Source organism: Sorex fumeus, unplaced genomic scaffold (genome assembly GCF_029834395.1).
Source record: "Sorex fumeus unplaced genomic scaffold, SorFum_2.1 ptg000035l, whole genome shotgun sequence".
Classification (NCBI taxonomy): domain Eukaryota; kingdom Metazoa; phylum Chordata; class Mammalia; order Eulipotyphla; family Soricidae; genus Sorex; species Sorex fumeus.
Genome location: NW_026606092.1, coordinates 30,442,109 through 30,455,730, shown reverse-complemented (window position 1 = coordinate 30,455,730; position 13,622 = coordinate 30,442,109). Strand labels below are relative to the sequence as shown.

Below are 13,622 nucleotides of genomic sequence, written 5' to 3'. Positions count from 1 at the left end.
CAGATGCCATTTTCAACATCAGACAAATAATGCAGCTATTTAGGAAAAACAAAGATGTGCTTAGAAATTGATCATCCGTGTACGTGCAATGAAAATGTTTGGAGCCTTCCAGAGTGTGATAGGAACGAGCCGAAGCTCATTTCCAAAACGACTCACATTCTTTTCTGACTATGCTGAAAGAGGGAGGCAAAGCTGGATGATCCCCTCCTCCATTAGGAAAATAGAAAACAACTAACTTCAACTTGATTGAGTTTTATATAAACTCTCTACATGCTCGTTGAAGTTTTTCAGATATGTGCCAGTTTTTCATGTAGGCAGCAGTTCGTATTGTCCTGGGTAGCAGACAAGGGAATCTGAAAGCAGGAACGTGCATATACCCTGTTATCTACTGGCTCCGATCAATCACAAAGAACTAGTTTATTGTGCTACTATTTGAGGGCAGGAGGAGAGAGAGGAAATTGGAAATGCTAATAAGCATGAAAGTATCTTGTCCCCCCACCCCTTCATCTCTTTCCTCTTTTGAGTTAGATCTTTCATGACGAGAGGCATTCGGGATGCTTTGAGCCACTAAGATGCAGGTTAGAGGCCCGGTCATAGGCATGTGTGGTGTGAGCCGAGGGGACTTTGGATTGTGTGTGGAGCAAATACTTACTCCAGTCTCAAGAGGCCATGTTTCACAGAGGTATTCTATTATCATTTTTATATTTGTTATTTGCAACAAATACATTTTCTGGGTTGAGGTGCTCTCCTTTGTAAAAGCGCCTTTGCAAAGAGAAGATGAGGACTTAGAATTCTACCATTCCTCAAAATGACTTGAACCTGGGAATTTCTTGTTTCTGCTGCACCAGCAGGCAGTTAAGTTCTGAGTGTGATTAAAGGCGGTTGACGGGACCAAATGAGGATAGAAATTACATACAGCACAGATTCCACTAAGTGGTTTTTGTTTTTAATTACTTCTTTACGATTCTTACTTTGTTGATGTTTAAAGAGAAATCACAGCCTGATGGGAAAAATGATGTTCCAGAACTTCTGGATGTTGTGTTCATACTCCTAGATGAGCATATTCTTCTGAAAGAGAGAGAGAGAGAGAGAGAGAGAGAGAGAGAGAGAGAGAGAGAGAGAGAGAGAGAGATACAGGGATACAGAGATACAGAGATACAGAGATACAGAGAGAGAGAGAGTTTTGTGGTGTGCCAGAGATCAAATCCAGGTCTCACATGTGCAGGGCATGTGTTTCACTCCTGAACTCATCCTCAACCCTAGAATTCCTTATGGGCAGGCTTAGGGGTGGAGATTGGTTAAAATAGGGCTGACAGGAGAACATGACAGTATTTGTCTAGAAGCACTCACTCTGTCGTCACTAAGATTCCATAATTATATGTAGTGGTTTGGAGACCCTCTCTCCTGGTATTAACACTGATCTCGTCCTGAGCAGGAGTTTCTCAAAAGGGTTTCAGCAGCATTTTGGGACAAATAATTTTTCTTTAGGTGATATTATCCTGTACTTTGGGATTTCCCGAACTCTCAGCTCTGTGCACTCAATGCCAGGACATGGAGGTTGTCTACTGGGACAACAAAATCATTCCCATATTTCCAAACGTCCTCTATTTAGGTTCATTTAAAACCATATGCTGATACTTTCTCATCAGAAGAGCATTTGGATGATCATGAGAAAACATGCTTACACAAGGCAGGGACTTGTACTGTGCAACAGAGCTGTCTGCATTTGTTTGCCACCTCCAGATCATCCATATGCATAACATGAATCCACAACAGCTCTCATGAAAAGAAATTTTCTTTAACTTATTTAGGAAAGAAGTGGGAAATCAATTTGAAGATAATATTTCCTTAGATTAGCTCCTTATAGGAGATCATACCTTCCTACTCCCTCTGAGTGTTCTTGGTCAATAGGAAAACACTGGCAATAGAGTCGATTTGTCATGAAATAAGTATTTATTGTATAAACCCTATAATCTTCATTTGCCTCAAATGCTTAATATAGTCGTGCATCAGGAGAAAGGGTTCATTTCAAAATGAACTTTCATATTTTTTTGTGGGTGGGGGCATGCCTGACAGTGCTCAGGGACCATGCCAAGTGATGCTGAGAACCATATGTAAAAAAGGCCCTCCCCGTTGATCGTCGATTTGCTCGAGCGGGCACAGTAACGTCTCCATTGGAGACTTTGTTGTTACTGTGTCTGGCATATCAATTACGTCACGGGGAGCTTGCCAGGCTCTGCCATGCGGGCGAGATACTCTCGGTAGCTTGCCGGGCTCTCCGAGAGGGGCGGAGGAATCGAACTCGGGTCGGCCATGTTGGCCGCTTGTAAGGCGAACGCCCTACCGCTGTGCTATCGCTCCAACCCGAGAACCATATGTGATATGGGGAATTCAAGCCAGGTTCCAGGCACAATCACATGCAAGGCAAACACCTTAGCCTCTGTACTATCTCTGTACTATCTCCCCAGACACTCATCTTTTAGAGTGCCCCTGTTCCCCTTCTCCTCCATCCCCCAATGATTCTTGGTATCCAGGGGCCACTTCCAGAGTTACTCAGTGTGTGTCCTGATGGCTTGTTGCTCAGGCCCAGTAGGGCTGGGAGCCAGTAAGGCTGCACCGAGAAACGCTTGGGGGTCTGTTTCATGCTGGGGATCAAACTGAAAGCTTTGTTCATGCAAACACAGCTCTACTTTTTGAATTAAGTCCTTGACCCTCCTATTCCAAATTTTGTTATCCCTTTATGGGGAATAACTTATTTTCTACCTATGTCATAGAGTTATGAGGACAAAATTGTAAATATAAAAGTAATTTGAGTGCTAAAACATTATAGGAAAAATGGTGTGGGACACTCTGAAGGATTGGTGGAGGTTTCTCCCAAAACTAAAACTATTATATGACAAAGCAAGCCTGTTTCAGAGTATTTATTTAAAAGAATTAAAAGCTGGGTCTTAAAGAGATATTTGAATATGCATGTTTATAGCTGCACTATTCACAAGAGTCAAGCGGTGGGATGTCTGTCAGTGAATGAATAGATAAACATGTGATAGTCGCAAACAATGAAATACTACTCAACTATGAAAAGGAAGGCAATACTGTCACAGGTTATAATGAGGATGAAACTTGAGGACTTTATGCTATGTGAAATTAAGCAGTTTCAGAAAGATGAATATATATTTTGTTTAGATCTCCAGCCAGCAGGAGGCATACTTTTGAAAACCACATTTATGTGAGGTCTTTGAAATGGCAGAGTTGATAGAAATAGGAAATGGAGAGAATAAGGGTTGGCTAAAAGGGAAGTTGTTTTCAGTGGGTACACAGTTTCAGATTTGAAAGATAAAAAGTTCTATGATCGGTTTCACAACCATGTAAATATATTTGGGAATATTGAACTGTATGCTGCAAATGGTTAAGATGGTACAAGTCTCACAATGTTACTGGGCCCGCTCAAGCAAATCGATGAACAATGGGAGGACAGTGACAGTGACAGTGTAAAAAATTGTGGATGTCTTTGTCTTTTTTTTTATCAGAATTTAAGAAATAGAGCATGATAGAAACTGAAGGTATTGTAATTAATTGTAACCCAGATGTTGGAGGAACAGCAGAAGCACTTAACTTCCTAACTTTTGCAAGTTATAGAGTAGATCCTCTGCCTGAAATTTTTTAGATCGTCTTTTTTAAAGGAAGACCTAAGAAATAGTGTCATTGAAAAATTAATTTAGAAAAGCAAATCTTGTATCTATACTAGAATTCCCTAAGGAGGCCCTTTTTAAAACATATGGTCAAGAGGCTGGACTATGGCTCATATATGTGGCCTGAGGTTGGGTTCTTCACACCAGCCAAACAAAAATAAATCAAATAAAACAAAAATATGTGGATCAGAATTGCTGACTGCAGTTAACAAAAGTCACTTTTGTTACATCTGTTGGTCAGAATTCTCTAGAGAAACAAAACAACAGTGTGTGTGTGTGTGTGTTAAAACTGTAGAACTTGATTTATGCTGCAGTAGAGACAAGTAAGCATAAACCATATGATGGGTCTAAAGGTTGGAGACCCAAAGAAGAGCCATTGCTGCAATCGAAGCTTACAGGCCACCTGCCGATAGTGTTTCTTATTGTTGTGGATCTGCAGTGGGTGCATTCAGTCTTTCTTTTTTAATTTAATTTTTTTCCTGCTTTTTGGGTCACATCCGGCGATGCTCAGGGGTTACTCCTGGTTCTGCACTCAGGAATTACTCCTAGCGGTGCTCAAGGGGACATATGGGATGCTGGGAATAGAACCCAGGTTGACCGCATGCAAGGCAGATGCCCTACCCACTGTACTATCGCTCCAGCCCCCCCCTTTTTTTAAAAAAAATTTAATTAAAATCTTTTTTTACTGAATCACTGTGAGATATAAAGTCACAAAGTTGTTCATGATCGAGTCTCGATCATACAATGTTCCAACACCCATTCCTTCACCAGGGCACATTTCCCACCACATTCAACTGATTGGATAAAGTTCACACTCTCATCAGAGAAAATAATTACCATTATTCAAAGTCCATCCACTTAACATTTGGATGTTAGTCTCATCCAAAATTACCCTCCCTGAAACATCCAGATCAAGTGTTGAGCAAATATCTGGCTACCTTTGACCCAGTCAAGCGAATATTTAAAATTTCATTTCATTTGGTTAAGCAGAGAAAACATTTACTAGAGATGTGTCGTGGATCTCCCATGATACCTAGGCAGACCAAAGAACCAGAATGGACACATGCTTGGCACAGCTCACGGAGTTAGTACCCTCATCTCAGGCTGAACTATGAGGGTGCATGGCCTGTCACTGCTTCTGGTTGCTGAAGCATTGTGAGTATTCTACACAGACTCTGGTTCTAAGCCTTCTGTGTCACTTGTGGGTATATCTGTAAACCGAGCAGTCATGTGCCCTTGCCAACAGGACCAGACTTGAAATACCAATTTTTTAAAAAAATTTTCAATTGGGGTTCTGATTGATATTTGAATAGACTTATATTTGCCTAAATTCTAACTGCACTTGCAGCTCTGTGCCAGTCATGGACTCAAATAGGAATGTTCTAGATTTAGAAGTCTGGAAACAGTGTCTGGAGAGATAGTATAGGGCAGTGAGGCTCTTGTTAAACTGAGTACAGTTCCCAGTACCCCATATGTTCCCCTGAGCATCCCCAGGAGTGACCCCTGAGCACAGAGCCCTGCTGGGTATGCCCCTCCCCTTACTTTTCCACCCCCCAAAAAAAATCTGTGACCAACTCTATTTTAATCAGTTAAGGGAAGCCTATTAGGTTCTTACAGTACCAACAAGAAGCCACAAGTGTGGATTTGAGAGTGGGCAGCAAACCAAGTATCTTGAGAGCTGAGGAGCTGGTGTTCAATAAGAATGTTGGGACTCTATCCCTCTGCTGAGCTCCATGGTTCCACTACTGAATCAATCAGTGGTCAGAGGAATGGATTCGAAAGGGTCACTGTACGCTTTGTACCAGCTGCTAAGGTGGGAGAGGCCTTTGTCCTTCTCTGGGTCAGAGGAATTAGCTCATTTCCTCAAAGAAAGAAAGTCTGAAGAGAATACTTTCAGAAGCACACCAGCTTTGGAGATGGTGAACTTTCTACTCCTCCATCTTTCTTGCTGGTCATCTGTTCTATCAGTGGGAGGTCAGCTCTGGTGTGCTGGACACTAATGATGACCCCGGGCTTCTCTGGGAAGAAATTGCCCATGTCTGAGGGAAACAAGCTTTCTCTGAAAATAAATGAAGATCATCATCCCGGGTTGAGGGCTGTGTACTGCCTTTCTGCTTTTCTACTACACCTCACTGCTTTTGAATCTAGCCTAATTCCCTTTCATGAGGGCTGGCTACATCAACCCCTCTTTCTACTCCCAGCCCTACAGAGGGCCCTATGTGGTCTTTTGACAGCCCACTCTCTGCACCCAGGGAGAATTGGACCCATTGTTTCCTGGGGTTTCCTTGAGGCTAATCTGAAGAGTGTGAAAGAACCCATTTAAAGGGGTCTGATGAATAAGAACAGAATAAAGATCAAGCTCAGGCACAATCAAAAGCTGTTTGTTAACAGACAAGATGTTCTTCAAAGCATTTATCAGCAGCCAGGGGAGACTTATCTTGCTGCAGTATGTGGAGAAAGTAGGCGGGTCTGGGGCATTCATTTGAAGTTCTAAACAGATGACTGCTGGCCTGGCAGCTGGGTTCAGAATTATCAGAATTTCTCTTGGGTTAAGTGGGCAACACTGGGAGATAAGAGTCTGGGAAAAATTATAGTTATGTAGTGGGTAATGCTTATTGGGAAAACCCTCCCAACACTCCTATCCTAACGTCCATTTTCCGAAAAAGAGTCAGAGAAGCCAACTTGTCGAAATGACAAAAATAAAGAAACTCTTCCCTAATCCCAGATCTCTGGTTTAGGAACTGAGCTATCCTAGTATCAGCTAAGTCTTATACCTGCTTTTCAGGTGAAAAACACATGCACATGTGCTAGTTTCCTCCAAGCAGCACTAGAGAGGGGCTTCATGAAAATCCTTCCAGGGCTGGCTCTCCAGTGCCTGCTACTCGCGGTAAGAGGCAGCATTTATTGAAAGGATACCAGATGCTAGGCAGGCATTGTGTCCAAATTACCTCATTTGCTCCCTACCACACCCTAGACTTTCATTATCTCCATTTTGCAGATACAAGAATTTCTCAGAGATCCTGAGAAACTCATGAAATTCTTTAAGGCTTCACAGCTCATACCCAGTAGTACTTGTAGCAGAACCACTAATGAGTGTCACAGTTCAAAGCTATTTTCTGAATCACTTATCACATTTCCTTTCTAACTAGACCTTTCAAGGACTTAATTGTCTCATTTCAAATTTTTAACCTGGATAAAGAAATCGAGGCACAAAGAAGTTAAAGTAACTCACTTGCAGCTATAATAATTTCTGAAATTGTTCATAGGGATGGACTTTTTTTTATGGGAAGAATGCATGCACACACACACACAAGGGTATTTAGAATTAGTCAGCTGAACTCAGTTTAAATGATACCAATTTTGTTGGCAACATCCAAGGCGTCCTAATCAAGAGTCAGCCAAACACATGCCTTCTTCTCTTCATCAGGTACCATTAGGGGGCTGACCTTGGTCATGTCAATGTCATAGAGCTTCTTCACAGCTTGTTTAATTTGGAGCTGATGGGCCTTGACCTCCAGAATGTCTTCTCTCTTCTTCACAGCTGACTCGGGGGTCAGAGGGAACTTGATGATGGCATAGTGGCCAAGCTGATTTCTCCTGGGAGCATTCTTCTGAGGATGTTTGCGTTGCTTTCTCAGCTGCAAAATCTCGCATCCTCGGAAGATGGGTAAAGTGTGAATCTTTTTTTTTTTCTGTGTCCTTTCAATACTGCTTTCTTGGCCTTCAATGCCTTTCATTTTACTTCAACTTTAGAAGGTGGTAGGGCTCCTTCTTTGTTTTTGGCACCATATTCATGAAAAAGTAGAGTTTTTTTTTTACTTATTATAAAAGACAAATGAGGAGTGAACAAAAATACATATTCAGTGCATGGTAATAGGTAGTTGTGATAAAACCAATGATTTAGTATATAGGGGTGGTGCTGACAGAAAGACTACCTGGAATCCAGAATTGTTCAGGTACCCATTTGAGTTAAAGTTGGTAATTCTTCCAATCCCTGTACATGTATCCTATTATCACTACTCAAAGGAACTTTGCGCTCAGAGAGATATAGCTCACATGACTGGACTGCATGGCTAGTAGGCATGGGACCTGGATGCAATATTTGTACAGCATGGACTGGGACGATAGCCCAGTGGGTAGGGTATTTGCCTTGCATGCGGCCAACCCTGGGTTTGATCCCACTCAGAGAGCCTGGCAAGCTACTGAGAGCATCCCGCCCACACAGCAGAGCCTGGCAAGTGGCGTATTTGATATGCCAAAAACAGTAACAACAAGTCTCACAATGGAGACATTACTGGTGCCCGCTCGAAGTCTTCAAGCATGGTAACCCTGATGAGCCTCAGCACCACTGGGGAGACCCCAAGCAGAAAATAAAATGAGTAAAAGTAAAACTACAAACTGTGTTATTTTAAATAGTATTACTGGAAGTGACCCACATTTTAAAAAAGCAAAAGGCCTCAAGCTATATTCTTTCTGAGATTCAAACAGTACTCGATTAACAAACAACTCTGAAGATTTTTTATCCCCCAAAGTGGGAATTTATATAGATTTAATTACAACAATTTTTCACTATAGATTCACTATAATAATTAAAAAGTCAAAACCTCTCCCCCAGCTCCCGAGATCAGAAACAATTTAAATAACCAACAGTAAGGAGATTTAAAGTAGAGTAGTTTGATGTTTGACTGTTAAGATATTTGTGTACATTTAACAGGTTTTGGAACCATTAGAAAAAAAGATTTTGGGGCTGGAGCAACAGCACAGCGGGTAGGCCAGTCTTGGACATGGCCCACCCGGGTTCGATTCCCAGCATTCCATTATTGTCCCCTGAGCACCACCAGGAGTAATTCCTGACTGCAGAGCCAGCAGTAACCCCTGTATATTGCTGGGTGTGACCCAAAAAGCAATAAATAAATAAATAAAATAGAAAAAAGATTTCTCCCAAAATAAGATAAGAAAAAAATTACAAGCCAATATTAAAGTGCTTATAATCTCATCTGGTGAAATACATGCTAAAGAAATAAAAATGTAACTTGTGATTACCTAAGAACTAAAAGACTATTCTACTTTGAAAATAAGGATCGGGGCTGGAGCAATAGAACAGCGAGTAAGGCATTTGCCTTGCACACAGCCGACCTAGGATGTCTTCCCAACATCCTATATGGTCCTCCAAGCACCGCCAGGAGTAATTCCGGAGTGCAGAACCAGGAGTAACTCTGGTGCATCACCCAGTGTGACCCCAAAAAAGCCAAAAAAAAGATCATTCTCTTCCAAATCATCTTCAATGGCTTTATAATTTTTTTTTCAGTCTGAATTTCACTTTTAGACAGGAATAGATTCTAGTGCTAGGAGACTGGACTGAAGAATCTTGGTTTTAGCACAGTTTAGCTCAACACATTTACTGAACAGCTTTACTGGGTCAGGCATTTGGTATGATGGGGCTAAAACTTTGGTAAGTCAGAGGTTGCCTTAAGAGAAGGCAATGTCTCCGGAAACCTGTGGAGGTTATTGTTAGAATAGAATGCTATAGATACACAGGGGAGATGGAGAGAGTGCTTGAGGCAGGGAGAAAAAGGACACTTAACTCTGGAAAGTGTTCTGAAGGAACTGGTCCCAGTTCAGGTCTCATTGCTTACTTGTGACTTTGGATTCATCATTCAACTTTTCACCTTCTCAGTTCCTCAAATGTAAAATAGGAATAGCACCAGAAGCCTTCTTGACTAAGCCAGATTGAGGCTTTTTGTTAGATCACAGTGAGCTTGAGTACAGAAATGCTTTGGCTCCTGAGAAGTGCTGCTAGGGGCCTGAAGCTAGCAGGAAGTAGAAGCCTTAACATAATGATTAACAGAGCAATAAGGTCTGGGGCCAGTTAGATGACAGTTCTCTGGTGGCTTTAGTGAGGTTGCTTCTTCACCCCTCCACTGAGCCTAGCAAATGTTTTGTAGTGTTAATGCTTATATGGAGTGCAAATGAATTGATATGGGAATTAAAATAGTACTCTGCTTCTCAACTTCCACTTGATACTGTCTCCTTCCTCCCTTCTTGGTTTTTGTTCTGGGCTGACCTTCCGAAATTATCATGCTTTATGACCCAGAGGAAATAGTGTAATAATTGAAGGTCCAAGTTTTTATTATTTTGAAATGAACAAATCCAGGCACTGACTGGAAGATTTGTGGGGTTCATAGGATTGATAAGCTGTTTGCAGCTGTTTGTAGCCAGATTCTTTTGTATCTGGGGTATCTCCTATTGTTGTCAGTCCTAGATTGCCACACATTTCAGAGCAAAGAGGGAAGACTGAATGGTCGGATCCACATGTGGCCAGAGTTCAGATCTGCTTACTCAGAAAGGCAACGTCACCAGAGATTTGATACTTGCCTAAAATAGCCCAGTGTCTGCTTCTTTGGCTCTTCTCATGGAATGGTGCTGATTCTTTCTTTTTTAAGAATCAATACATGCAGAGACTCACAAATAAATCTCGGAAGAGAGCAACAGTCTGCAGAGATGTCTCGTTAGCCTGTTCCAGGCTGACTTCATCAGGGAGCCTCGGAGGCGGGGCAGGTATTTCCCTCCACCTACCCCATAAGAAGCCCAGCAGCCGCAAACCTCCAGAACCCAATCACGATCATGTTCACAGCAGACCTTCACAGGCTCGTTCCGACCCCCCACGCTGAGAATGTATACACCGAAAAAACCCTGGTATGCATGACTTGTGACTGAAATCTCCAGGCTTGCACAGAGCCGAGAATGGGCTCTTCCTCCCACCTCCCTGTGCTTCCAGGCAGTCAATTATAACAAATAATATAAAATAAATTATTTAGCATCTGCCTTTGGGGCAGGCTTAGGTGGTGGTAGGTGTCCCTGGTGGCTCTCTCTCTTGCCACCCAGGTTCAGTGGACTTGGGCTGCTCCCCCTCAGGGCAGCCCAGGCCAAGGGGTGGATGAAGGAGGAAACAAGGACCAAGCCGGTTAATGATCAGTTGCTATTTAGTCCATTCTTCCCATGCGACTGTTCCAGTCTCACTAAGCTCCCCATTCTAGTCTCACACTGTCCCCATTTCTGTCTCCTCCTGTCGATCCGGCTCAACTCTCCAAGCTCCCTCTAACAGCCCTGTCTCTCGTCTCTCCACATGCCTGCTCCTGCATTCTTCCCCTACATTCTTCTCCCTCTGTCCCCCTTGTTAGTCTTTCCACGCTCCATCTTGTTGCCTTGGTCTCTTCCTCGGCTCTCCAACCCCCCGCATTGGGGCTAGTCACCACACCTTGTCTGGCAGCAAAATCAATATAAGAAAGCCCTTCCTTTGCTCATGGGCAAAGTACCACTTAAGGTGTTTTTATCCTTTCCTTAGTCCAATAACTTAATTAACATCTTAATTCTACTTCTGAATATTAGTTATTTTGTATGGACATAGTAAGAGATATATTGAGCTTGTAGGGTGGTTCTCCTGGGGACATCTTGCCACAGACTCAGACTAATGCTCAGGCCGGATTAATCATTCCTAACCCTAGCAGGGTCCAAATCTAGTTATCACTTTTTAGATCATGACAGCATTTGGCCATAGCCATGCTCTTAATTTATAGTTAAGCATTATGGCACTTTGGTCAGGCCCTTTTCGATGCCAGGGTAGCATATAGTTCACAGTTTGCCCTGAGTCCATCCAGTCCCTCTTCGGGACCCTGCATTTGAGATGCTAGGAAGTAAGGGCAACTGAGGCTTAGGTCAAGAGAACAGATGCCCAGGGGTGAATTATCATTTGGAGTTAATTAATTCCCAAGTTACAAAAGCATGTCTTTTTAACTGTCTCCTGTGTCTATACAAAAAGGACTTTGCTCTGAATTAACTATGCAATGGACTTAAGGAGAAGAGGAAAAACAATATTTACAAGTCAACAGAGCACAAAGAAAGTTACAAGTAAACACAGAGGAATGGCAGCACTGTGATGGGAGTAACCCAATAAACCCAAGCTCCCTGTGGCAGGTGGAAAGGACAAACCAATGTTATCCTACAGGTAGGAAAATTCAAAATATGGTGGTGATGGGATTCTTCTTGAAATATTGAATGTAACGAACTACTGTGAACAACTTTATGAAAATAAAATTAAAAAGAGAAAAAAAGAATCAGTGCAGGTAGTAGTTTTTTCTCTCTCATTTTCATGCAATATTGATTGGGAATCTGCTATGGACCTGGTGACATTTTGGATGCTGTGGGGAAAACCAAATTGAAAATAAATTTGAAGCACAGTCTATGGAACCTCAGGAGAGTTTTGGCTACCAGATCAGGTCATCAGTTAAGGCTGATCATTGTGGAAAAGGGATCAGTTTATCTGAGTTTCCAGGAAAGCTAATATCTAGGCACACCAAGTGAGAAAGTTGGGGAATCATAGCCCAAGCAGGGGTATGGGACATGTCACAAGAGTGGTGGAGGGTGACGTGCAGAGCAGATAGAAGCAAGTCAGCCTTAGCTTCTCCAGCCTCCCCTAAGAATTGCTTAAAACCACACTTTGCTCTGAATTCCATTTCTCTTCCTTCCTTCCTTCCTTCCTTCCTTCCTTCCTTCCTTCCTTCCTTCCTTCCTCCCATCCTCCCCCTCCCTCCTTTTACTCCCTCCCTCCCTTCCTTCCTTCCTTCCTTCCTTCCTTCCTTCCTTCCTTCCTACCTCCCTCCCTCCCTTTACTCCTTCCCTCCCTTCTTCCCTTCTTCCTTCCTTCCTTCCTTCCTTCCTTCCTTCCTTCCTTCCTTCCTTCGTTTTTGGGTCACACCTGGCATGGATCTGCACTCAGAAATTACTCCTGGTGGTGCACAGGAGACCATACCGGATGCCAGGGATCGAACTTTGGTTGGCCATGTGTAAGCCCTACCTGTTGTACTCTCACTCTGGTCCCTGCGTGTTCCATTTCTTAGCATAAATTCTTCCCCTCTTCTAGTTATGAAGGAATTATCTCTTTATAAATGGACGCTTCTAAAATATTTTACTGGCTTGCTGAAGAATATTTCATGAACAAAAGGTATCAGTGAAAAAATTAAAACTTGTAGTTCAGGTGGTCTTTCTTTTAAACTTATAGAAAGTATTATCATCATAAAGAACAATATTCATCCTTTTACAACCTGCTTTCTGTGTGTGCGGCATTAAATAAATTATTTTTTTCATTGTAATACTAGACCAACCAGAGCTTGAGGACAAAGTCTTGGTTTATTCTCATAATCCTAATATGTTGCATCATAAAAGTTCATTGACTAACAGTATTGATATGAACAAGACAATTGAGTGCGTAGTATTCTGAACAATCCCAGAATACAAATAAAGCAGAGCAGCCCCATTTTCCAGGAAGACAAAATGAGACAAAGCACACAGAAAGCTTTGCTTAGCCTTCCTGTCAGAATTTGGCCTCATGGTGAGTTCTGCATGGCCTTGGCAGAAGGGGCCTGTCATGTCTACCACATGGCTGCTCCCCTGCCATGCCAAAGGATGAGACCATTTGGAGACAATCACCTTCTGTCTCTGGGCTTTGACATCTGGAAGGTGGACAACGAACAGACCTTGGCCAGGCCTCCTGGCCCTTCAGCTTGCCGCATGTTTGTTGGAAGATATTTTTTTTAGGAAAAAAGCTATGGTGGAGAAGGTCACCTTCTGGACAAATAATTTCTGTCCAGGGGCACCAGGTGCAATAGAGAGTCTGAGGCAAAGAACAAATGAGCAAATGACTTTGTCTCAAAAGAAAATAAGATTTCAACAGAGTTGTGGCTGTCCTTGACTCAAAAGGATTGGCACTCTGTAAAGAAGTGACCGAGAATGGCTTGGTTAGAATCCAATTTTAGTAATTAGTTCTATTCACAATAAGGCATGTTAATAGGTCCCATGTTGAGCGGGCAGAATTCCCTGTCTCAGGTGCCAAGTGCCAATTAATGAAACTATCATTCAAGTCCTACAAGGTAAACA

The 13,622-nt window shown here is 42.4% G+C and overlaps 1 protein-coding gene across 1 annotated transcript; it reads right to left on the bottom strand.

Moving 5' to 3' along the window:
* Positions 1 to 7,072: 7,072 nt before the first annotated feature.
* On the bottom strand, positions 7,073 to 7,426 carry LOC130026851 (60S ribosomal protein L23a-like). The gene has a single exon (XM_056117555.1). It carries the CDS (start codon positions 7,424 to 7,426, stop codon positions 7,073 to 7,075), a length of 354 nt encoding a protein of 117 aa, XP_055973530.1.
* Between the last annotated feature and the right edge of the window lie 6,196 nt (positions 7,427 to 13,622).

What these genes read in the sequence shown, in the direction of transcription:
- LOC130026851 (XM_056117555.1), bottom strand. Translation starts at nt 7,426, where the DNA reads ATGAAAGGCATTGAAGGCCAAGAAAGCAGTATTGAAAGGACACAGAAA.